The sequence below is a fragment of the Typopeltis vanoorti genome, chromosome 3 (genome assembly GCF_054136105.1).
Source record: "Typopeltis vanoorti isolate ZY-2024b chromosome 3, IOZ_Tvanoo_1.0, whole genome shotgun sequence".
NCBI lineage: Eukaryota > Metazoa > Arthropoda > Arachnida > Uropygi > Thelyphonidae > Typopeltis > Typopeltis vanoorti.
Genome location: NC_143551.1, coordinates 90,535,506 through 90,562,775, shown reverse-complemented (window position 1 = coordinate 90,562,775; position 27,270 = coordinate 90,535,506). Strand labels below are relative to the sequence as shown.

Genomic DNA, 27,270 nt, shown 5'->3' with positions numbered 1-27,270 from the left:
GTTGAAGAGTTCATTAATGTTATACATCTTATTCATGAAAAAGGTGGTCAGCCATTATTCCTGTTGGAATTGCTTTATGTATTTTTGAGAGACAAATCCTGAGTTCTTGAAATACAATCCCCCCCCCCCTCTTCTCCCAGACTGGTAATTTCCATCTTGGATGAAATTAAGGATTTATATTACAGAATTCATGATTCTCTTCCCCCCCCCCAAAAAAAAACAGAGATAATGGATGACCACTTTTCCATTAATAAGATGTATAGCATTAATGAACTTTTCAACACTCTTGCATAGGGATATATGGATTTGAAGATAATATGGCAAGTGGCAAGGTTTATTTATGACTGACATAAACCTTGTGACATGAACATGGAAAGAAATAGTCTCGAACAGAAAATGGATTGGCTATCTGCATGATACCATATCTAAAAGACAACTTTTTTCTTAGGATATTTAAGGAATCTTGTGAAGTGATTTGTTCACAATGTGCCTTAAACAGAAACCAAGGCCTTATACTTCCTGATATTTAGAAGTCTAATTCATTTATGCAACTCACAAGACCTTTATTGCCAATAATCACTTACAAGCATTTCATAATGATGTACACACTATATGTGATAAGTCAAATGATGCATATAGCTACATTATTAGCAGTATAGCAATCCCTTGATTAGTGCACCTAATGCATTCTTTAAAACAGGTACATTAATCAAAAATACACTAATCGAATATAATAACCTATGGGAAACAGTATAATTCGTTCCTCAAATTTCTTTTTTGAATCTTAATTTTTTTATAAAAGAATTAAGGTATGTCTCAGAGCCTAGTTAAAGGAAAACCACGAAGCTGAAAGACAATAAAACATATTCAGAATATAAATTTTATTATTCTACTTCTTAACAAAGAATTGAGCTAATATAGTTTGGCGGGCATTTTGTTTCTTTTTTTCATACAACTGACGGTATAGCCTTATTGCCTCTTCTACTCTTCTGCAAATTTTAATGCTTCTATCTTCATCAGGGTCAGCCTCTAAGCATTGCTGCTTAAAAACTTTGATTGTACGAAAAATATTTTCAAATTGTTTCTGTGAAATCTCTTTTGGCTGACTATCAGTGGTTAAATTTTCTTCATATTCTTCAAGATCTTCCTGCTGTGCATCTAAATTTAGCAGGTCAGAATCACTCAATTCTTCAGAATGAGATTTAATTAATTCTTGGATGTAATCATCATTGAAGGGGAGAAAGAAATGAAGGATGTATGAATTGGTCGCCAACACGCGAAATCACGTGCTTTATATAAAATTTCCCAACTGTTATACAAGCAAAATAATTACCCACTTTAAAAACAACAATGATCATAAAAGAGAAGTTAATTTTCCTATGTATAATAATAAACAATTCATCCCAGAAAACGGATTGATTACGCTATTATTGGAATGGATTCTCCTTTTTGTGACATGACACGTGTAGAAGGGTCTTGAATCTGTGAGTGTACTATAGCAGACGACAAATTTTGGCGGTAAAAATTTGGAACATAGTATACATGGAAGTAGCGTAACATGCCATTAAAAATAACTCTGTAAAATGTTTTAAATCGGTAATTAAATTATTTCATTCTGGTGAGTGATTTTTTAAAATAGTTAGCCATAAAAATGTATAGATAGAAAAATTTTTTAATTAATTTTAAAAATAAATGTTAAAAATTTTTAACATTTATTTTTAAGATGTATATAGGCACACTAATCGAATTTCATCATCATCAAATTCCTGCCATGTACCCTCAAGGGGTGTACAGGATATGATAGTACTACATGAAAAAAATTACATCATTATTAATTTCCTATCTACAATTTTCCTCCCAATCAGTCTGTTACTTGTCAACACTCCAACATTATCAGATCTTATATTTCTATCGTCTAAAGCACTTTGTACCGTATCAATCCACCTATATCTTGGTCTTCCTCTGGGTCGTTTTGCTGCCAACCTGGCAGAGAACACTTGTTTTGCTAATCTTTCTTTGCCCATTCTGTTTAAGTGACCATACCACCTGAGATTAGCTCTGCTAACGCATTCCTAGATGCTGACAATGTCAAGTTCTTTCCTAATATCCTCATTTTTAATATGATATTGCCATTGATGCCATCTGTTCACGCCTCTAATCTTTCTCAGGACTCTCATATCTGCCGTCTCTAGTCTTTGGTCAAGTGTTTTACTTCTGACACAGCTCTCAGATCCATAAGTTAAAACTGGTTTGAACACTGTCTTGTATACAGCTAATTTAGTGTTCCAACTAATTTCTCTCTTATTCCATATGAATTTATTCAATTGACTTCCCACCATACCAGCTTTGCTGATTCTGTTGTCTATTTCTATATTTAATTTACCATCTTCAGTAAAAATCGTGCCTAAATAGCTGAAATGTTTTACTTGTTCCACAGGTTCTCCATTCACAACACAGTTGACATTTTCAATAATTCTGCCTATTTTCATTGTCTTTGTCTTTTTATTGCTGACCTTCATACCATATCTATTACAACAGCTATTCAATTTAGTCAGAGAATCTTGCAGACTTGTAGCGGATTTATTTAGAAGTATAACATCATCCGCATAAAGCAAAGAGCTGACATTAACATCTCCAATTTTGATATCAGGTTTAATACCACTTTCCTTCATAATGTGATCCATATAGATAATGAATAACAGAGGGGATAATGTACATCCTTGTCTCACACCAGATTTAACATTAAACCATCTTCCTGTACTTCCTTCAATTCTAACTGCTGACTTACAACTCAAATAAAGACTAAGTATTGCTTGATATAATGCCCCACTGACACCATATAACTGCAGCGTATTGAATAGCTTCTCTCTTGGCACCTTGTCATATGCCTTTTCCAGATCGACAAAACTTAAATACAGATCTTTTTTATATTCCCATGCTTTCTCGACTATTTGTCGTAAAGTGAAGATCTGATCCTGACAGCCTCTAATTTGGCCTGAATCCAGCTTGTTCTTCACCAAGCTTTTCTTCCACAATTCTTCTCAACCGTTTCTCAAGTATACTTGCATAGATCTTGCCAGGAACACTCAGTAGGGAAATACCTCTGTAATTCTCACATGCAGTTTTATTTCCCTTTTTATATATGGGTACTATGAGAGCTCTACTCCAATCATCGGGAATTCGTCCCTCTGTCCAGGCTTTCTGAACTATGCAGTGCAGCCACTGTAAGACTCTTATACCACCATACTTCAGCATTTCTGGTCGAATATCATCTACTCCTGCTGCCTTTCCACATTTCAAGCCTTTGATCACTTTTTCTACTTCAAGTATGGATATGTATTCCTGACGGCATGCCTGGTCAGTGTTTTTTACCACTGTGCTGTCATCACTGCTTGTTTCATTTAGCAGTTTTTCAAAGTAATTACTCCGTACTTCAAGGATATCTTTTTCTTCCGTTTTCATGTCACCTTTATCATCTCTAATCCCTTTTATAGCACTCTTTCCTCCATTCTTAAGCTTCTTCAACAACCTCCAGAATATTTTGCCACCTTCTTGATATTTATTTTCTATTTTCTTGCCAAAGTCCTCCCATGACTTCTGTTTAGCTAGTTTTACACAGTGTTTAGCATTCTTGCATTTGTCTCTATATTCTCTAAGAGCACAAGCTGACTTATTTGACAGGAACTTTTGGTATGCTTTCTTCTTTTCCTTCACAGCCTCTTTAACTTCCTGTGTCCACCAGGGAGCTCCGATTTTTTTTATCCTTACAGACAACCTCACCACATGCCTCTCTGGCAGAATCAATCAATGTTTTCTTCAGTGTTTGCCACTGAATCTCCAAGGTTTGATTCCTGTTCTCAAACTCTTTAATTTTTTCTTCAATAATCTTTGTGTATTTTAGTCTACAGCTCACATCTGAGAGCTGCTCAACTTTTATTCGTTTTAAAACTTTCTTACATGTTATTCTTTTCAATATGAAATTCAATTTTATCCTGCTTAAGACTAAATAGTGATCACTTACAATTTCAAATCCTCTGTACACTCTGGTGTCCTGCACCAGGGAGAAAACATCACTATCAACAATAACATAGTCAATGAGACTTTTCTTATTCCTAGCCTCTTCTCTCCATGTGAATTTGTGCACATTTTTATGTTGGAACATGGTGTTAGTAATAACCAGTCCATGTCCTGAGCAGAAATCCAACAGATATTTGCCATTATTATTAGCTTTAATCGAATTTGGGTATCGAAAAAAATGACGCACTAATTGAAACCGCATTAATCAAGGGATTACTGTAGTTGTATGTTTTTTCAAAAAAAAAAAAACCAGCTGCAAGAAATTTTATGATCTTGTTATGTTCTCTAGGAAGAGAACATAACAAGATCATAAAATCAGTGGAAGAGGATTTGTATCCCAACAGTGAAATGTGTGGAAGAATCTTCAGAGGAGCAGACCTCTATAAACAACCCGGGCTCAGCTGGCTCCGGCTGTCAGTAGCCGGTTAGGGCCCCTACCTAGGGTTACAAGGAAAAATAAAGGATTCAATCCTCTGGCAAAGGGAAGTAGCTTTATCAGTTCTGACACAAGGTTGAAGTCTCATGATGACGGTAAAGCTTGTGATTAGAAAATTGCAGATGGCAATACAGTTTATTGTGTATGTCTGTAATACTGCAGAGCAGAAAGCAAATGGAGAAACTACTGCTCTATTCTCTCTCCAGACTAACCACCATGGCGAGCAAATCTACACAAATGGCTCCGAGTTACCGGCGTCCCTTAAATGGGACAGGGGTGCGAAGAATCCCCGGGCTCAACACGGTGCGCTCAGTAAAACTAGGAACCTGGAATGTCAGAACCTTGTATGAAACAGGTAAGCTAAGAAATGCTATCCAAGAAATGAAATAAAAAGACTTGAAATTGGAATTTTAGGAATGAGTGAAGTTAGGTGGTCAGGATCAGGCAAAACTCAAGTCAATGACATGACAATGTATCACTCTGGAAGTTGTGAAAACAACCATCAAAACAGAGTTGGAATAATAATAAACAAAGAGATCAATAAGTCACTGTTGAGCTTCATCCCTTACTCAGATAGGATGATGTTATTAAAACTGAAAGGACAACCACTAGATTTTAATCTTATACAAGTCTATGCCCCTACTGCTGACAAGAGTGATACAGAGATTGAAGAATTTTATGATCAATTAAAAGAACTAATGAAAAATACAAAAAAGCATGATATTAACATAGTCATGGGTGATTTCAATGCTAAAGTTGGGAAAGGTAGAAGTGGAGATGTAGTTGGCGAACATGGACTGGGCACAAGAAATGAGAGAGGTGACCGTATTTTTCAATTCTGCCAGGAAGAGGAGCTAATAATCACAAACACATGGTTTAAGCTACCACCTCGAAGATTGTATACTTGGTGATCACCACAGGATAATAATGGGAATATAGTCAGAAACCAAATTGATTACTTACTAATTAATCAACGATTTCGAAGTTCTATAAAAAGTACAAAAACCTATCCTAGTGCAGATATTGCTTCTGATCATAACCTACTGGTGGCAGAGTTACAACTTAGACTGAAAGCTATGCTTAAGAAACATCAACAAAAAAGGTTTGATTTGGGAAAATTAAAAAACACAGAGATAAGAAGCAAATTGAGTCAAGATCTGAATCAAGAGCTAGCACTTATCAAGAATGATGACATCATGAGGGTTGATGAATCGTGGGACAAATTGAAATCTGTCTTCATAGAGAAATGTACCAATACCTTATGTCCTAATAGAGCAGTAAAAAAGAAAGATTGGATGACTGATGAAATTCTTTCTCTCATGGATCAACACAGATCATATAAAAATCATAATCCAACAAAATATACAGAGGTTCAGAAAATTATTAAACACACGATCAAAAAAGCAAAAGAAATCTGGATGAATGAAAAATGTAAAGAAATAGAAATTCTACAGGAAAAACATGACAATTTTAATCTACACAAAAAGATGAAAGAGACCTCAGGTACATATAAGAAAAAACAATTCTATATCCTTCGAAACAAAAAGGGAGAAATTATATCCAAAAAGGATGACAAAATACAAGAATGGGTGAAATATATAGAAGAACTCTTTACTGATGACAGATAGAACCCAGAAAATACTTATGAACATATGGAAGGTCCATGCATTCTAAAATCAGAGGTAGAATGTGCATTGAACTCAGCTAAAAATGGTAAAGCCCTAGGACCAGATAGAATACCGGCAGAAATAGTAAAGTTATTAGAAGGTGACAACATTAACATATTAGTAAAGCTATTTAATAAGATCTACGATACAGGCATAATCCCTCAAGACTGGTTACAGTCGACCTTCATCATGCTACCTAAAAAAGTAAATGCGAAAACTTGTAATGACTATAGAATGATCAGCCTAATGAGTCACGTTCTCAAAATGTTTCTGAAAATAATTCAAAAAAGAATATACAGAAAATGTGAAGACACCATCAGTGATACCCAATTCGGCTTTAGAAACGGCTTGGGAACAAGAGAGGCCCTTTTCTGTTCTCAGATCTTATTTCAAAAATGTATTGACCAAAACAAGGTAATATTCATTTGCTTCATCGACTTCAAGAAAGCATTTAACAAAGTCCAACATGCTAAAATGATTGTACTATTAAAAAGAATTGGATTAGATGGTAAAGACATCAGGATCATTGAAAACTTATATTGGAACCAAAAGGCATCTGTTCAAGTTGATGACATTATTACAGACTCCATTAACATCAAACGAGGAGTAAGGCAAGGATGTGTGCTGTCACCTCTTCTTTTTAACATCTACTCAGAAGCCATATTTCAAAAAGTCTTGGAAGGAAGAAAGGAAGGGATTAGTGTAAATGGTGAAATCATCAGTAACATCCGATATGCCAATGATACAGCTCTTCTGGCTGACAATATTCAGGATCTTCAAAATCTTTTGGAGCTAATAAATGCAGAGAGTGAAAAAATGGGATTAAAAATAAATATCACCAAAACTAAATTCATGGTCATAAGTAAGAAACCAATTCTTAATTTAGCACTTTCTTTAAATAGGAAACAAATAGAAAGAGTGGCAAAGTTTAAATATCTCAGATGCTGGTTAAATGAAGATTGCAATCCAGAAATGGAAATAAAAGTTAGAATTGAAATGGCAAGAAAAAATTTTCTCTTGATGAAATCAACACTGTGTAACCGCAGTTTGAACTTAGAGCACGCATGGTTAAATGCTATGTATGGTCTGTACTGCTGTACAGTGCAGAAACTTGGACCTTGAAGACAACATCAATAAAAAGACTTGAAGCCTTTGAGATGTGGTTATACAGACGAATGTTAAAAATCTTATGGACAGCAAAAACGTCCAATCAGGAAGTACTGAAACAAATGGGGAAATCACGTGAACTTTTAGATACCATAAAAAGAAGGAAAACTGCATATCTTGGTCACCTACTTCGTAATGAAAAATATAAGATACTTCAATTGATTATAAAAGGGAAGATAAATGGAAGAAGAGGACAAGGAAGACAAAGAAAATCTTGGCTGGCAGATATCAGACAGTGGACTGGTATGAAATCTGAGAGACTGCTCAGAATAGCTGAGAATCGCTCAAAATTTGCCAAGGTGGTCGCCGACCTCCGATAGGAGATGGCACTCAAAGAAGTATGTTCTCTAATGATTTTTCTTTTTTTAAATTTCTGACAATGCTAGCAAAACATGTCAAAGCCATGTTAAATTCTAAATAAACCTACAAGTTTATCCAGCACTGTTTATGTGTATGCCTTATTATCTGTTCCTTTTCACAGGTATACTACTCAGAACTCAATCTGTTGTTACAAGTGGAAAAAATTAGCAGAATTTCAAATCAAGTAGTAGTTTTATGTTTTTTATGTTTTCACATGTTGATAAATTGTCTCCAAAGCAACACATTCTATTTCACAAATGATAAAGTCATTCACTGTATGCATATAAAAGTGTATCTCAAGTGACAGTCTAACACAAATAAGATTTCACTAGTTTCTTCCAAATTCATGTATTATTTGTCAGTAAACTAATTTGATCAATGTTGATATTTCATTCTTCTTTCAGTCTTCTTCTGGGTCTTTTTCCTATGATTTATGCCTGAAACACTTGATTTATTAATCTTTCATCTGTCATTCTCTTTAAATGACCATACCATTATACATTAGCTCTACTCACATATTCCTGAACAATGTCCTTTTTTGTAAATGGAGGTTTCTGTGTTTTAGAAGTTTACATGGTATATTCCAGTAATTGGATCACATTTTTTAAAAATAAGTTATATAAAACACAATGAATTAATAAAAGACCTGACAAGTTTCATAAGTTGTTTGACTTACATCTTCAGGGGGTAAGAGGTAACTTAAAGTTTAAAACACAAAGAAAAGAGAAATTATTAGTAATAGTTCATGCTATACAGTTATAGCTGTCTGACTATTCATAAAATTAAAAATCAGAATGCAGATTCAAAGCAGTGCTGAATGTAAACAATGCTGGATGATGCCACATTCTGTTGTTTACGTTCATAATGTCTGAGATCTGATTGAGGTATATTTTTTATTAAAGCTGACCAAACTTGGTGGAGAATTAGTCCTTGATTTTTATTGCATTGTGTTGGTATTTTAAGCATGTTTGCAGCTTCTTTAAATTTCCTTATGGAACAATTTTTTTCTATGTACGATGTTTGTTTTCTGCCAGAGTACACTGTGGCCGGTGGAAGTGGTATGGAAAGCTAGACCTGATTTGTGTTCTCTTCTGTTTTGCACATCCTTTTGGTGTTCATTCATGAGAATTTCCCCAGATCTTCCTGTCTGTCATACGTAGCAGATGCCGCAAGAACAATAAATTTTGTAAACACCTGGTTTTTTTAAAGGATGATCGAGAGGTTTTGGGGGATGTAGAAATCTCGAAATTTTTTCCAGCAGCAGAAAGGCTACTTTGATGTTATATTTGTTAAGTAATTTAGCCATCTTGTCTGTAACATTTTTGATATATGGAAGCATGATAGCATTTTTGAAAACCAAGATTATCAAAAAAATCCTCCACACACCTCCTACAAACATCTCTCAGAAACAAGAATTCAATATTGTAAAAGGGAATTAAAATGTGTGTACGTGTGTGTGAATACACACCCACATACAAAATTTAAGGTGTATAAAGAGTAAAATTTGTATAATAATAGTTTAAAATATACGACATAAGTGAATTTTTTGAAGATTTAAAAACATATGTTTGATAAATCACAGAAAATCTTCAGAGTAATAAGCTCACATAATTGCTAAAAGCTGAAAAATAATGACTGCACTCATTAGAAAAATGAAGGCAGTCTATTAAAATATGAGAGAGTTAAAACAGAATCATAATACTTACACAAAGACATGCCATCAATCTTCAAGAGCAGGATTGATGACATGTCAACCGGTGGCTGCATGCGGCTCAAATGTGCATTTTTGGCGGCCCATAAAAGGTTGACCATACTTACATGGCATGTGGCCCATAAAATTTTATCATCAAGAAAAGACGTTATGGATATTTCAAGAGGACATTACTTACTAGTCAAGTGGTAGATGGTAAAGTAGAGGTGCTGTGCTAAAAATATTTTTTAATTTACGTGAAGAAATAGATATTTTCATGATGGAACACGAAAATACTGTCCCACAACTATTAGATAAAAAAATGGATTATGTCTCTTGCATTTATGGTAGACCTTACACCTACCTTAATGAACTTAATTTGAACCTGTAGGGCCAAGGTAAATTACTATCAGAACTGTTTTCTGACATAAAAGCTTTTAAAGGCAAACTATGCCTGTTGAAGAAATATTTGATGGAAGAAAAATTAAAAGGTTATATATATTGCAATATATATATATATATATATACTGGGGTATATTTTATTGATATACCCCAATATTAATATATTGGGGTGCTTAAAGGTCAAAGCTGTATAACTGAGAGGAGACCTCCACATTGCCTTTAAAGAATGCGGAGAACTGACCAGGGCTTCTGACCTAATGTCCAATCCTCACCTTCACGTCGTGCACCTTGTTGGGTATCTACCTGGATACTAAACAAATAAGGATGGGCTGGCAATTTGGGATTTAGCCGACCAAATTGTATTCTTATTGGCTTAAACCAAATTATAAAATGATGGTACAACATGACAAAATTTCATGCAGGCTGGGGCGTCGCCCGGTTAAACAAGGCCTCCCCCCCCTGTGGAAAACAGTAAACATAGCCATTAACATAGCTAACTGGCAATGGAGCAGAAGGCTCATTACAGTACATATACAGTCAACAGATTATTCTTATAAAGTGGATACAAAAAGTGTATAAGAAAGCCTGCAAATAAGCTATGGGTTTGCATTCCGCCATGGGGAAGAATGTTCATGACTGTCTCATTAATTCATACATACAAATACATACACCCTCCCAAGATGGACTAGGTCACTGAGACTTATAATTACTAGTCAAGAAAGTGAAGTTGAGTAATTATAAGTGAAGTTGATACTAGTGAAGTTGTCTGCAAATAAAGAAAAATAAGAGTGAGTTCTTATTTTTCTTTATTTGCAGACAACTTCACTACATATTTCTCTGAATGTCAATCGGTATCCTTCACTTTGCCACTCAGTTTATGAAGTCTTGTTGTCAAACCAATTTTTCCCCCTAATGATATTATCCCATTAAAAACAAACACATTTCATATGTAAAACTTTAGCACAGATATCTGTGACCACAAAGTCTTTAGGTCAGCGGTTCTTAACCTGGGGTGTGTGCACCCCTGGGGGTGTGAGAGAAGTTTCTAAATTTTGACCCAGACTTGACGAACGACAGCTATTTAATAAAAGACGATCTTATTGAAATACGATCCAATGCACGTATTCAAATGAAATTTGAAAAACTGGACTTAGGTCTTCAGGGGGTACGTGGCAAATTTCAGCTAAGTATCATTAATGCATGGAATCATTATTAAGAAAAAAAAAAAGAATTATTTTAAACGTATATATTTCTCAATAAATTATATATTATGCATAAATTTTCCTACTCAAATTGTGATAACTGCTTTATAGTTTCCAAAATTCGCAGGCGATCCCTCGTGAATCTTCATTCAGCTTTGTATATGAACGTACGCTGTAAGCCAGCAATAACATGAAGAGCGTACGATAGCAACTGATAAAAAAGTAATTATATGAATCAATTTTGTTCTATTAAAAATAAAGCATTTTTTTTTGTTTACATGTAAATCTAAATTCAGATAAGATAGACATTTACAACGAAATATATTTTATTTATTATTATTTTGGAGCCTGTGTAGCTCAGTGGATGTGGCGTTTACACACCACGGCGCTTGGCCGCACGAAGGAAGACTTGGTTTTGAGTCTAGTCGGCGACTAGAGGAAATTTTCCTAAGCTTTTTTCGACCAGTTCCCGAGTTAGTCGATCTCTGGCACGGGCAAGCGGGTTTTTCCTCCTGGAAACTCGGGTTTTTCGTCCTGTAAACTCAAGAAAATCGACCATAGAACCCACATTATTTCAGACATTAAATATATTGGGTTAGGGACCACGAGATGGCGGCACATTTGAGCCGTCTCTCTTCACTGTGCACTGCTTAATTAGTGATAGCCTTGGGCCATCTATCTCTGATTGGTACCAGTGGAGATTGAACTGCCCACTCAGTCTCCAAAAAAAAAAGTTAGATAGGGCTAAATGGCCTCGCCTACTCCCCGCATACGGGAATAAAAAGGCGTTAGATGATTTTTTTAAATTTTTTTTTTATTATTATTTTGATAAGGGGATACTTGGCAATAATGAAAATTTAGGAAGGAGTACATGGATATCTGAAGATTGAGAAACACTGCCTTAGCCCATGCATGGTAGTAATTGTAGATAGGATTAATTACCTTAAGGGAAAAAAAGCATGCAATACTGGGAAGGAAGGACAATTGAGATTTAAAGACAGAACTTATTGACAGTGTTTTCAATAATTAGTAGTACTCTTGTTGCTACTATCAAAATATTACTCAAACATCAGAGGGGGGGGGGGGATTTATATTCCAGAAAATGAAGACAGTATCAGCCAAATAGAAGCTGCTAAACAGTAGCCAATTTCCTACCATCTCATTATTTGTTTAATCTTTTACATATGAGATACTTTACACACACGCACACACACAGTATGTTAGGGTGCTCCTCATTTTCAGAGTAGTTTTTTCTATGAGGCATCCTTTCATTTTGTTCCATATAAAAAAAATAAAAAAAAAAACATGAATAAATTTTCTTTATAAAATTATTTTTTTAACAAAAGCAAAAATAAGTACAGGGTGATCAAAATTAAAGTATGCCTGTTTAAAGCCTTGTGGAGCACCACTCAGTGATCCAAATGCTGTGAAACTTTGCAGGAATACATTGTGCATAATGGAGAAGAAATATCTGGGGGGGGTTATTCCAAAATTCTGATGTAGATGTAGTAATTTTTCTGTGTGTGTGTGTGTAAGGAGGAGGAAAGCAACACATGAATAAATAACACATTTTTATTCGCCGACTATACTGTTCAATGTGCTGCCCTTGCTGGTTCATCACCAACTGCATTCTTTAATCAGTGTTCAACTGGTCAGGACTGATGTTATGAACATGCTGTGTTACACTGTCTTTCAGTGTTAATGTAGCAAATGCAGATGTAGTAATTTTTCTGTGTGTAAGAAGGAGGAAAGCAACACAAGAATAAGTAACACATTTCTATTCACTTCCATTATGCATTCACAGAATGTACTCTTCAGTGTGTTTCCCTTGCCAGTACATCAACTGCATTCTTTGAACAGTGTGTTTAACTGCAGAATGCAAAAGGTCAGGACTGATGTTATGAATATGCTGTGTTATGCCATCTTTCAGCACTTGCACAGTTATCAAGATGATCCTGATAAACCCTGTCTCTGAGAAATCTCCAAAGCCAGAAGTTACAGGGGGTCAGATCAGGTGAATGAAGCAGCCACAGTTCTTGAAGAACATCTTGCATGAAAATGACTGAATCCATGCACAGGTGATGCTGTAGCTATGTCACAACAAAACTGTTTATCATATTGCAATACCTTTGGCAGTAACTGAGCAGGTCACAGGATTCGACTAGCAAATCTCCTCAAAGAAGAATGGTTCAATGAAAAACAAAACTGTAAACCTGCATCAGACAGTAACTTTGGATGAATGTAAAGGAATTTGTTGGATTGCATGTGGGTTTTGCATAGCCCATACCCAGAAAATGTGGGTATTCACAGCTCCATTCAGGTGAAAGTGAATCTGATCTCCCCACAAAATCATCCATCCATGGCCACACAGCATCCAACTCCACTTGAGCAACGAATGTTAAAGTGAATGTCAGTCAACTTTTATCCTGCAGGCACAACTCCTGTGTCAGGATTATCTGAAATGGGTAGAAATGCAGAATCTTGCAATACAGCACGTGGACTGCAGGAATCAACACTGTTATTCATGACCTGCTCCACAACAGTAGTAGCAACTTCATTCACTTGTGAACTGATTGGTTTGCAACCTCTGTCAGGTCTAGCTCTCAACAATCCTGTTTCTTCAAAACAACTAATCATTTATTGCAGAACACACACGGAGATAGTAGACCTCATCAACATTTGTTTGGGTGATGAAGGTCATGGAGTGTGGCAGCAGCATTGCAATTGTTTAGGTGGTATAGCTTGACAAGCAAAACACATTGGGGCAAGGTTAGTGCCATCTCTGTGAACAGAATTAACAACCAGAATAAAGGAATAAATCCCATGTCCATCTTTTTAAATCCTCCTGCCACCTGCCAAGTTGTTTAATATGCAAATCCCATGCATGGATTTGGATTTACAATACCTTGTGTGGCGAATTTTGGAACCCCCCCCCCCTCAGATATCGCTTCCGCACATTGCACAAATATTCCTGCAAAGTTTCACAGCATTTGGATCACTGGATGGTGCTCCACAACAGGGGTACTTTAATTTTGATCACAGTGTACTTTCCAGAATGCAAATGATTTGATGACAGTGTACTTTCCAGAATACAAATGAAACTCAATTACCTACCTTCTCTTTAAGATTATAATCCCCAAAATCAAATTAGCAATTAGTGATCCCTGGATTAAAAAAAAAAAAAAAAAAAAAAAAAAAAAAAAAAAAACTTTAGTATGAATAAAGTTCTGCTCATGTAAAAAAATAAAATCAATGAAATATGAGAAAAAAACTAAAAAGGAGACTCACTACGTGTTAATGTTCTACTAATTCAAGTTTTTTTAATTAATATTTGGATGCAATGTAAAATATTTAGTACTACACAGATTTTCACTATGATAATCAAGATTATACCTCATTGTTCAGTATAGTATAGGCATATACACAGGCCTACAGATGGTTTTCTAATTATATCACTCTGCTCCTGAATTTACCTGAAAATTTATAATGTTATAACTTTATTTGTAATCAAGGATAAAACGAAATAGCGGGCTTGCCTATTAATCAAACTTGGCTATTGAATTTCCGCCATGTATCTTGATTTAAATTGTTCTTATGCATGGAAACATGAAAAGTGTTTTCAAATATGAAAGAAGCTTCACCATTGAGGACTCCAAACCTGAAAGACAAAACTAAAGAATATTTTACCAGCTGACTTCTATAAGAAATATTTCCTACAGCACAGTTATTCATTTCTTTGATTCGCTATGAAAAGAATAATGCTAAAATTGAGACAGCTTTCACTATGTATATCTACCAGTAGCAGTGTAACAGCACTTTTACATTTACCCATGAGCCCTGCAATATACATACATATTGTATGATGGGGAACATGGATAGGTTTAAAGATTGCATTTTGCCAGTTCCATAGAAGTTATATATGCCTAGTGTCCAGACAAAAATGACATTAAGATTTGGAAATTCAATTAGAATAGCCAATATCCCCTGCTACACACACACACACACACACACAAAACACAGTAACCCCCCATCAACCCCCCTCTCTAAAAATCAGTTGCTGTTTTCAACCCTTTTCATCCTTTCCCACCTATATAAAAAAAAACGCTCCACCCATCCCTAATAATATAATATATATATCACACAAAAAAACCCGTTTTTTTTTTCCATTTTTTATTTTAATTCTCCCACATTACCTTTAACCCCCCCCCCCACACACACACTTCCTTCCAAAACACCCTAACTGCAGTAGTTTGCACATCGCAGAAAGAAGAAAGGCCACAACACCCAGAAAAAGTATGTGTAAATTTCTCTTCCTTTATGCTACATGTATTTATTGGTAAATATACATCTACAATACCCTAAGAATCCGTGAGAAAAAAGCTAATGACATTTAAACAGGGGCAGGCAAAATAGCCATAAATATAATAATTTGTTAAGAGGAGTAACATGGAAGTTTTCCCAGAAATAATATCCACAGTAATTTGATTTCTAATTTTTTCCCCTTTTTCTCCATTTCTTATCATTTATGTCATAAAAAATTGTATACAATGTTCATTCTCACCAAGTTCACCTTTTACTGTTCTCAGTTAACTGATTTAAACTTTCCAGTGGTGGCAGATGATTGCAAACACTTGCTACCTATAAAGTGTATTGAGCATCTTTGTTCATTCCCAGCTTTCATATCAATTTGTTTGCAGGATTAAAAATAAGTTTAAATTATATAATTCTTTGTTAATTGGGGCTGAGGTCTTACAGAAGAATAATACAAATTTTTGAAGTTAAATTAATTTTAATTTATTATTTCCTCTGGAATAAATTAAAATTAATTTATTCCAGAGGATAAATTAATTTTAATAATCACTTGATGTTTTTTGTCAGCGATATCAGATGTTAAGAAAAATGTTTTAATAGGCCGTAAGTCACCAGTAAGTTCAACAATAAAGCTAAACTCAACAAAATATGATCCTAAGAATAACATGCTCAGTTCTGACCCTTTATTTTAATAAATATGAGGGAAAATTTTACAAAGATCAACAGAATAAAAATTAATAAATCAAAATAAATGATTCCAGTTATTATTATTGTGAATGCTCCTCCAGTAAATCAAAGGATCCATTATCAGAGTGCCCATTTAGACATTTATACTTAATATGCTAAATGCCAACTACAAGACATCTTGTGGTTGGCAGTCTATATTAGGATGCCAGCTACAAGTTATCTCATATAATATCTGTCGTACTGAACTTTGTTCCAGACCCAAGATAATTGTAGCTGATGCAGGTATTTCAAATGGAGAATGGGAAGATTGGCATATGCAGTAATTATAGTGAAAACAAACTAAATATTATTTATAAGCAAATAAATGAGAAGTAACAGATTTGTAAATACAAAAACTGCAACATCGAAGTTGTACTAACATGTTTTCGGAGCTTGCATGTTTACATGAAGCATCTAGCACCAAGATTATACCTAACATTAGCAGGCAGTTATCATAGTCACTAATTAATTATTTTATAGGTGTAAACCAGATTTTCTTCAGGAGCCAACATATGAAATAACCTGTGGCAAGATATCTTGTAGATAAAATATATAAAAAAAAGCATTTATCCATCCATCCACCAAGAGATGTTTATTCTTGTTCCTTTACCAAAAAGTTTGTACCCTAGTAAAACAAGTAAAGGAAATCAGAGAATTATACATTTTTGAAGAGAAAATACTAAAAACATTTTGGCAGTAGTGGCAAGTTGATAACTGGCTTATGGTAGTTGTGTGAGAATATTTGTGCATCACTGCTGCCACTCTTCTGATAAGTAGGATGCTCCCTTCCAGTGCAGAACTAGAAATTTCAACCAACATAGCCACACAAGCTTTGAACACTTTTGTACAAGAAAACTTTGTAGTGACAGTGACAAAGTGAAAAATGTAATGGCAATTATAAAATTTTGAAGAGAATATACTAACAACATATTGGCACTGGCAGCAAGTTTACACATAATGGCAGTCAACATATTAAATACCTTATCATACCTCTTCTTTATTAAAAACAAACACACATCACAAACAAACTTACACACACTCACCACATACCATAAGAGGAAGTCAAGGCACATAGGATATTACAGAATCTGGATGTGAATACAGCTATAGGTTTTGATGGAATATCAGCTTGTGTATTACAAGAATGTGCTAAGGATTTCTTTAAATTAACACAAAAAACAAGGAATAAGTAATACTATTATTTAATGCCATATATTTCAGTCCAAATATAGCCTTAAATAAATAGTATTACTTACCCCTTGATTTTTCATGTTAATTTAAAGAAATCTGTCAAGGCATAAGTATCTCTTAAAGAACAATATGTTAGAGAATTTGTAGTGCCCCCAGACTTGACTGTTTTAATCTGAGTCTCAGCTCAGGTAGATTTCCAAGGGAATGGATGGTGGTGAAAACAGTTCTAATGCATAAAGGGGAGGGGGATCAGGACAAAAGTAGCAAATTATTGACCAATTAGCATTTCAGGAATGGTGGTGGTCAAAGTATTGGAGAAGTTGTTAAAGGCAAAATTCAGGAATTTATAATGAAGTGAGAGCTGAGTTGGATAAAGGTAATGGCTACACAGTGATACTGCTGAACTATGGAAAGACATTTGACAGGATACCACATGGAAACCCAAAAGGTAAATTACATCAACTGGGTATGGGCTTGTTTTGTTGTTGAAGACATTCAAGAGCATTTCTGTAGAAGGCCTGTGACTAGTGGTGGGCCAGAGGGGCCCCTGTATTTGGGCCACTATTTAATTTGTAATGAACTCAGAAGAAATATTCAGTTATTTGCAGATGATGCAATAGGTACAGCAATAATCAATGAAGATAAAGTTAATACTTTCCAGGATGATTTAAATATACTGGCACTATGGGCAGAGGAGAATGGATGTCAATTTAATGTGGCAAAGTGTAAGGTTATGCTTTTGGAGAGAAAAGATTACCAGCTGTACTACCACATTGATGGAACTGTATTCTACGAAATTATAAAGACAAAGATGGTGAATAGGTAGTTGGAAGTTCAGAGGGCATATTGCAAAAAAAGTGGCTAAAACAGCTCATAAGCTCACCCTGATATGCAGAGATAACCTGGTTATTATTCCTCTTTATAAGGCTTCATCTGGATTACTAAACATAGATCTGGTCACCTAAGTTTCTTGAAGATGTGGACATGGAGTAAATTCAGAGGCGAATAACCAAGATGGTGGCAGGTCTGTGTAATGCTTCACGACGAGAGACTGAAAATTTGTAGGTTACAGAGACTGCTTGATCAGCAGATAAGGGAGATATAATAGAGACATATTACACACGGCCGATGTTCGTTGGCATTTCTCCCTTTTAATAATGTCTAATTTCACTTCTAATGTAATGGCTTTCCTTTTCTTTATCACGCTGCTTCAAGTCGAAATTTATTTTTAAAATTATTTATGGGATTACCATCATAAAGTCGAAACAACGCATGTCGAGGACCCCCTGTGTTTAAAGTGTAATGAAAAAAATATAATGTGCTAAATAGATGTTACTAATAGTACATATGCATTGACTATGCCTAAGTAGGGATTATGCCAGATTAGCGATGGCGGAACACCAACCAAAGGTTGCAAGGTCAACCATTGTTGACTGATCAGGCAGAATTGACATCATCGTTAGAGGCTAATTCCAAAAAGACAGCAATAGAGAACAAAGGGTGATATTTTGGCATAAAATGAGGTTGTGGTCCTTGGCTCAAGGCATTTCTTCTGGTCGTTGTCAGGCCTTTTACCGTTCGCCATTGGAGCTTATGGTCCTGGCCGTCGCCAAGGCTTTTCTCCCATTGAAAGCTGTAGGACCTTCGTCTCCAGGTTGCAGCAGACCAATTTCCTTCAAGAGTTACACGCAAGCCCAGTAGTAATTATGGCTGATTTCATATTGAATGTACGAAGGAGGAAAGATTTTACTGGCAACCACCTATGATGTCCAAGCAGCCAGGAAGTTTATCAAAAAAAAGATGCCAAAGTATGCTGTATATTGGACTCTCTCTTTATGGTGAATATGTAAGTAGCCAATATTTTTGTAATTAGTTAGAAAGTGTATCTCAGGTTAATGAATGTCCCTACAAGATAAAGTGCATATATAAGACAGTAACTAAGTCATAAAGTGTTGTGGGAATATTATTAGAGAACTTGCGTGTTAAGACTGTGAATGTGCACTTAGTTTAATATAGGGAGCTGAACTATTAAGAATTGATATATAGTCAGGCTATATTTATGGGAAGAATTTTTTTAATCTGTTTATGCAGTGTGCAAGTATGTATATAATTTATGTTTAATGAGTTTACTGAATTTTGTCATACAGATTGCATTACCTATATGATAAAGGGTTAAGCGTGATAATTGCAAAGTCTCTCTCTAGTGTAAATGTACTTCTTGTCTAGTAAAAATAAATGTTTTTGTTTTGTAACTACCTGATTTGTTCCTTTGGCTAATGCACTATCTCTGAGAAAAAAAAAAAAAAAAAAAAAAAAAAAAAAAAAAAAAAAAAAAACTGGGCATAAGAAGATACTAATAGACTTGCATATAGAAAATTTGGATATATTTAGTGATTAATTCCTGTTTTTCCACACCCTAACTTTCTAACAAAATTCACCCAAATTAGATGCCATAGATAATAAAATAAATTTTCTAAATTGATTTGTACGAGAGTAGTGACTGCACACTTTAAATTTACTTATAATACAAAGTTTATTTAATAGCAATGGGGAGGAACAGAAATTGGTCGTGGTGGGATTAACTTTGGGAAGCTTTGTGAAAGCAGTTAATAGGCCTATCCTAGTGAAGCTGGAAAAGGTAAAGTTAAGACAAAGTTAAGTTTAAATAATTAACGTCATTTAACAATGGCACAGACATTTATTTAATTAACACATTATTTTATAGTGGTGATATATGAGTGGAATAGATTGCCAGAATAAGCTATGTGTGCTTTGTTGGTAAATGATTTCAAGGCAAAATATAATAGGTATTGCACACGTACTGATAATTAATATTATGTAAAGGACATCCCTCAATGTCTATGGACTCTGTGGAGGTGCCCATATGTAATAATGTTTGTATAGTAAGTCCACGGTTGACCTGTAAAAGCTGATCAACTTTTATTCTTTTCAAAGCTTTCTTACATACTGTTTTTGTTCAATGTGATATTCATTTTTATCTTACTTAGAAGTAAGTGATGGTCACTTCCAATTTCCTCTGTATACACTTTTGTATAATGAACCAGCATCAAGATATCACATCACTATCAACAATAACATAGTTGAGGCTTTTCTCATTTCTTGTGTTTTCTCTCCATGTTAGCTTGTACACGTCAAATGGCTTGGCCATACCCAAAAGATCCAGATATTCTACCACTAAGTTTATTGCTTGTTCTTGTAGTTCAATTTGTGCGATGCCATAATTATTTATTTTTATTCCTAAGATAAAATACTTATTAACTCATTCCTTTAACTTCCTCTGTTCTTTCCTAATATTCTTGATTTTAACGATACTGCCACTGATGCCATCTGTTCAGTCCCCTAATCTTTCTCAGGACTCTGATATCTGTGGCTAGCCTGGTTGGCCAAGTGGTTAGCATCCATGTCCTTGGTGGGTTCAAATCCCACCAAGAGCATGGATGTTTGTGATTGTCTTGCAAACCAATTACCATATGTACTGCTGTAACCTGTGTCCTGGCACAGTATGACCTTTAATGTTTCTGTATGGTGCAGAAAAATCAATAAAACAAAATTAAAATTATATCTGTGATCTCCAGTCTTTGATAAAGAGTTGTATTTCTAACCTAGCTCTCCGATCCACAAGTTAAAATTGGTTTGAACACCTTCTCATATACAGCTAATTTATGCAGGATAAAGGATTAAATCAAGAATATAACTTCTTGGTATCTTTAATTTATAGTATAACCAAGTGGAAAAACTTCCAACAACTATCTCTAATCTAGAGTATTTTAAGGTGTGACACCATTTGCCTATGCATATATGGAAATATGACTTCTGCATTACTTCAACATTGGTATCACCTTTGGGTTTGGCTCTCACTGATGATACCTCAATAAAGGCCAAAACCGGTCTGGGTAGTGATCCTTCCCACAATGCTGTGCATTGTGGGAAGTCTGTAAGGAGATGTGCTTTGCATCATTGGATACTAAGGCAAGTGATATGAAATCATTAGCCTCTATATATGAGGCCCTGTCCTGAAAATACTTCAGGTGCAAACTTTGTTTTCTTATACTTGGATAAAGGATTAAACCAAGAATATTATTTCTTGGTATCTTTAATTTATTTTCTATGTGCTTACCAAAATCTTCCCATGACTTTTGTTTAGATTTTTTTACACAGTGTTTAGTTTACTTACATTTGTCTCTGTATTCTCTAAGAGCACAAGCTGACTTATTTGCCAGGAACTTTTGATATGCTTTCTTCTTTTCCTTCACCTGCCTCTTTAACTTCCTATGTCCACCATGGAGTTCTGATTTTTCCATCCTTGCAGACAATCTCACCACATGCCTCTCTGGCTAAATCAATCAATGTTTTCTTCAGGGCTTGCCAGTGAATCTCCACGGTCTGGTTCCTATTCTCAAACTCTTTCATTTTTTCTTGAATAATGTTTGTGTATTTTAGTTCACAGCTGGGAGCTGCTCAACTTTTATTTGCTTTAAAACTTTCTTACACATTCTTCTTTTTAGTATGAAATTCAATTTTATCCTGCTCAAGACTAAATGGTGATCACTTCCAATTTCAAATCCTCTGTACACTCTAGTGTCCTGCACCAGTGAGAAAACATCACTATTAACAATAACATAGCCAATGACACTTTTTTTTTATTCTTTCCACTTCTCTCTATGTGAATTTGCATACATTTTTATGTTGGAACATTGTGTTAGTAATAACCAGTCCATGTCCTGAGCAGAAATCCAACAGGTATTTGCCATTATTATTAGCTTTGTTCTTTTCTCCAAATTTTCCCAAAATATTTCTGTATGTTTGACAATCATTTCCTATTCTGCTATTTAAATCCATTTATTTAGAACCAACTTTTTCCTTTTTCATTGTATCATTTGTTTTTTCTAAAGCCTCAAAAAAAATTCCTTCACTTCTACCTTAATAGAACTTACTGTGGGAGCATAGGCACAAATAAGTCTCATTGTCCAGTTCCCCATTCTGCCCAGATCACTCTACTTGATATTGCCTGCCATTCAGGAAGATGCCTCATATTTATTGTTGAATACTATAGCTACTCCTTATTTTCCCTGATTGTTATTGTCTGAATATAACATTTTGTATTTATTACTTAGAAAGATTTCACCAGTTTTTGTCTTTTTTTTTTTTTGTTTTGTTTCAGTCACCCCTATTATATCGATATCTGATACTTATCTAATTCCTCATCTAGCTCCATTTCTTTGCATTCAGGCTTCTTACGTTGATAGTACCGATCTTGAACTCTGGTGATGTTGAGTTGGGATGTATTTCAGGAACAAATCCAGTCGATTTGTTCCTTCTTTTCAATATGAAGTTCAATTTTATCATGCTCAACACTAAATGGTGATTATTTCCTATTTTAAATTCTCTGTATACTTTTGTGTCCTGAACCAGTTGAAAAACATAACTATTGACATAATATCAATGAGACTTGTTATTCCTTGCATCTTTTTCCATGTGAATTTGTGCATATTTTTATGTTGGAACATGGCATTAGTGATAACTAGTACATGTCCTGAGCAGAAAACTAGCAGGTAGTTACCATTATTATCTTTGCTCTTTTCTCTGAATTTTCCCAAAATATTCTTATGTGTCTGGTAATTGTTTCCTACTCTGCTGTTTAGGTCTCCAACAAGCACCAACTTTTCCTTTTTCATTGAATAAGCTGCCTTCTCTAATGCCTCAGAAAATTCCTCCACTTCCTTAGTAGAACCTTCTGTGGGCCTCTAAGCACAAATGAGTCTCATTGTCCAGTTCCCATTTTGATATTAGTCCACATCATTCTACCTGATATTGCCTACCATTCAAGAAGATTATCCTCATATTTAGTGTTTAATATTATACTACATCTTCTTGTTATTGCTTGAATATAACATCTTGTATTTGTTGGTTTAGATCTCACCTGTTTTTGGTTTCTTTGCTTTGGTAACACCTATTATGTCGATCTAGTACTTATCCAATTCTTCTGCTAGCTCCATTTCTAATTTCTTTCCCATTGATGCTTCTTATGTTGATGGTACCAATTTTGATTTCTGTTCATGTTGAGTTGGGGGTTTGGGTTTGTTCCAGTATCTGACTTTTCGCTGTTCACCCTGGTTCCACAATGAAAAGAACGGGGGAGAATGTTTAACTGAGCAACACCCCAGCAGCATAAAATTCTATCATGTTGTACCATCATTTTGAGTTATGGTTTAAGCCAATAAAGAATACAATTTGGTTGGCTAAATCTCAAATTGTTAGCCCATTCTTAAGCATTGATATCTTTATATACTGCTCAGAACAATTAGGGGATATTTTGGTGTTCTTGTAAATTATAAAGTTATAAAAATAATTTACAAATGTAACACATTTATTTTAAAATATTCTTAATATACAACAATGTAGAACATGCAACTGCATACAAAATCATGTTAAGACTTATCGAAACATGTCTTGGCCGCATTAGAATATGGAGGGGGGGTAAAAAGTGTGGCTTGTTGCACTCACTTCCACAGTGCATAATTATCACTTCAATTGTAAACTTGTGTCACCTATCACCCATTATTTTCTTAAAAATGACAGAGCAACATGATATCGCAGAATCTATGGCTTGGAGAGCCATTGTCGATTAGAAGCTGGACAAAAGCAGCAAGTTGTCGTTCAAAAGTGTCGTGTATCTCAAAGCATAATTTCGCGACTTTGGAATCTCTTTCTGGAGACGGAAAATGTTTGCCGAAGACAAAGTCAAAGTCATCCACCATCAACAACTCCAACAGACAATCAGTATTTGTCATTACTTGCCAGAAGAAATCGAACAATTAACGCAACATAACTTCAAAGCGAACTTGCCGCAGCAACAGGGAGGCTGGTATCGACACAGACAGTACGAAATCACCTTCATGTCATATGCTCGAAAACCAATGGTTTGCATTCCACTTACTACAAATCACAAAAGCGCCTGAAGAATTTGGGCACAGGAACCACAATTGGACAAATGAGGATTGGGCTCGTACTTTTTAGTGACGAGTCCAGGTTCAGTCTGCAACAAGATAACCGACGTATCTTGATATGGCATGAAAGTAGAACAAGAAATAATCCATAGTTTGTTTGTGAAAGACCCCAATATCAAGGAGGGAGTTTAATGGTATGGGCTGGAATAAGTATAGGTGGCCATACCGATCTCTATTTTATCAGAAAAGGTTCCTTAACAGCCCAAAAGGTATTGTGATGAGATTTTAGAACCTATAGTTCATCCATATGCTGCTGCAATTGGTCAAGAATTCATTTTTATGGATGACAATGCTTGTCCACACTGTGCAAATTTATTAAAGTGGTTTAAGGAAGAAGGCATTGAACGAATGGACTGGCCTGCCTGTTCACTGGATTGTAATATGATCAAACATGCCTAGAGGTAGGTGCATTTCTGCTTGATTGGTGTCACCATGATTGCTACAAGAGCTCGAAATTGCTCTCACAGAAGAGTGGGGAAATATCCCAGAAGAAGAAGTGTTTGATCATCTTACCCAGTCCATGCAATCAAGATGTACCGCTGTCTGTTTTGGCTGGTAATGGAGACCATATGCCGTATTAAAAATTAACAAGAGTATTTTTGGCTATTCTTGTTGTTATTCTTGTTAAAATTATTTCACGCTAAAATGTATAATTTGTTAAATTTGCAATAAATATCGATTATTTAAACAATATCTCATCAATTACATCCTATCCATAAGTGAGAAATATTTATTCATGTATAAAGTACTCAATAGTCATAATCATTTGCAGAAATTTATAATTATCTGACAGAAATTAAAATATCCCCTAAATATTTTGAGCAGTGTACTTTTTTTTTTTGTTAGTAATCTTTGTACGTCATCTTCATTTTTTGCTAATTGTTCAATTCTGATATTTTACTGCTATTTTAATGCTGAGGGGGTGTACTTTTTTTATTTCTTTTATGAAGTGTTTAGGCCCCCCCCCACCACCCAATAGTGGCCACTTGTTTTAGGTGTTACAAGTGCTCTTTTCCCCCATCAGAATTAACAATCCTAATTTTTTTTCTGCATTTTATGTATACATATAATTGAATATATATGCCCCAAATCACCTTGATTAATGCATTTCTTCTATGAAAAAAAAAGCTACCTGGCAAAATATTATAAATCACTGACTTGGAAACCCAAAAATGTTTATGTAGGGAACTAAATAAAAATTTGAAATTTTCAAGAGAGATACTCTTGATAGGTTACATTAAAGAAAAATTCATTCCATTCCATTCTGTTATTTTCATCCCACCAGCCTAGACGGCCTTCTGAAAATGAAGAAAACTGTATTTTTTTTTTTTGTTCCATCTTTCAGCATATTAGTGCATCCACTTAACAAGATATGAGTTTTTAGGACCGCCTGAGTGGTTGTGAAGTAAGCAAGTTGCATGTTGAGAGTTTTTATATCACCAGCATTAAACGACACATTAAAAAAAGACAATGTTTTTACTTTTATATCAATAATTTAGCTATAAGGGCAATATAATTTCATATCACCTGGGTTTGCAGAGAAGAGATGTACTGAAGTTTGAAGTGCATATAAAATTTTGTTCTATTTTAAAACAATTTTACTTAGCTGAGTAATAAAAAATAACTGGTGCTCACCAGTTAAATGTAATTCTACTTTTCCAAATCTTGTTGCGAATTTTGATAGCAATTCTATAATAAGTTAATGTTACCAACATAAACAGACAAACATTTGATGCTCAAGTGACTGCAACAACTTTAAAAGCTCTCTGAAGCAGAATAGTGTAGCAGACAGCAACAGTTTCCTCATTAACTGAAACAATCTTTGTGTTGTCAGTTTTCACTGTTCTTTTTTTTTTTTCAATCCTTCTTTAAAGCAGCTTGCCTTCATGTTCAATGTCTTCACATGATACAAAAAACAGTAATGTTGCTAGAGCAGAAGCAAAGTTTTTGCAGTGACAATACGTGGTTTTCAATAGCGCTTTGAAAGTTGCAAGGCTCTGCAAGTTTGTCTGTGCATTTTGTCAGCATAAATTGTAGTTTTGCCAATGTAGACAAACTGTCACATCCATGAAAGTAGTTACTCCAAGTGAGTGAACATGCCATCTAGTGGTAACAACAACAATCCATTGTCAATTCCTCCAGGATTTGTGGTATCAGGTGTTAATACAAACTTTGTCCTCAAGAAAAAAATTTGCTAGCTAGGATAAAATCAGGGAACCAAAGGGTCCAGGTAAACCAAAACACACACACACACACACAGTACAATTTTCTATGAGATTTGTAACTGTTAATGGGTGTTGTCAATATCACACATGGCCGACAAAGAACTTGCCTCACAAGCAAAATACTCTTGTTACTCACACAAGCACAGCCAATTCATCTTAGACAATTTGAGTATTTAAAATTGTGATCCAATTCTGGGACACTGTAAGTGTATAAAGCAGCAACACTACATCATCTAAACTGGCATTCAACAATTCGAATAAAAAAACTGTTTGCATATTAAAGAAAAAAAAAAAATATATATATATATAATATACTTGCCGATCTAAATATCATATGAAGTGGCATGGAAATGTTGAAATTCAGGGCATAATTATTAGAAACGCTGACTAGAAAGAACATCACCACAAGTACTACATATTTACTAGGGGAAGAAAAAATGAAATTAATAAATATTAGAATAAAGCAGTTCTGTCTGCAACTACTATAGATTTAATGTCTCATTACTGTTAAGTTTAAAACTTAAGTAAATAAAAAAACCTCACATAACATTCTCAAAATGATCACAATTTAAATTATGATAGTCTAATAATTGAAAGTTTCATGTTCTGAATGCAGGTACATGAGATTTTAAGTATTCAAAAACACTTAAAATTAGATTAAAAACATATAAAGAATCATGAATGAATGTATAAGAAATTTCATGACTTACAATTAAAGCCTAGTCAGTTAATTTTTAGAGCATGATTCTGAATGCATGAATGCATTAATGCAGATACATTTCATCAGA

At 34.7% G+C, this 27,270-nt stretch overlaps 1 protein-coding gene across 1 annotated transcript in view; it reads right to left on the bottom strand.

Moving 5' to 3' along the window:
• Nucleotides 1-27,270, bottom strand: part of Efr (ER GDP-fucose transporter) — a 137,719-nt gene that overhangs the window by 88,807 nt on the left and 21,642 nt on the right. The window contains exons 3-4 of the mRNA XM_090390724.1: nucleotides 26,802-26,904; nucleotides 14,116-14,165 (exon numbers count right to left, since the gene is read on the bottom strand). Of these exons, the coding sequence (XP_090246850.1) occupies nucleotides 14,116-14,165; nucleotides 26,802-26,904 (153 nt within the window). The remainder of the gene's footprint in view (nucleotides 1-14,115; nucleotides 14,166-26,801; nucleotides 26,905-27,270) is intronic.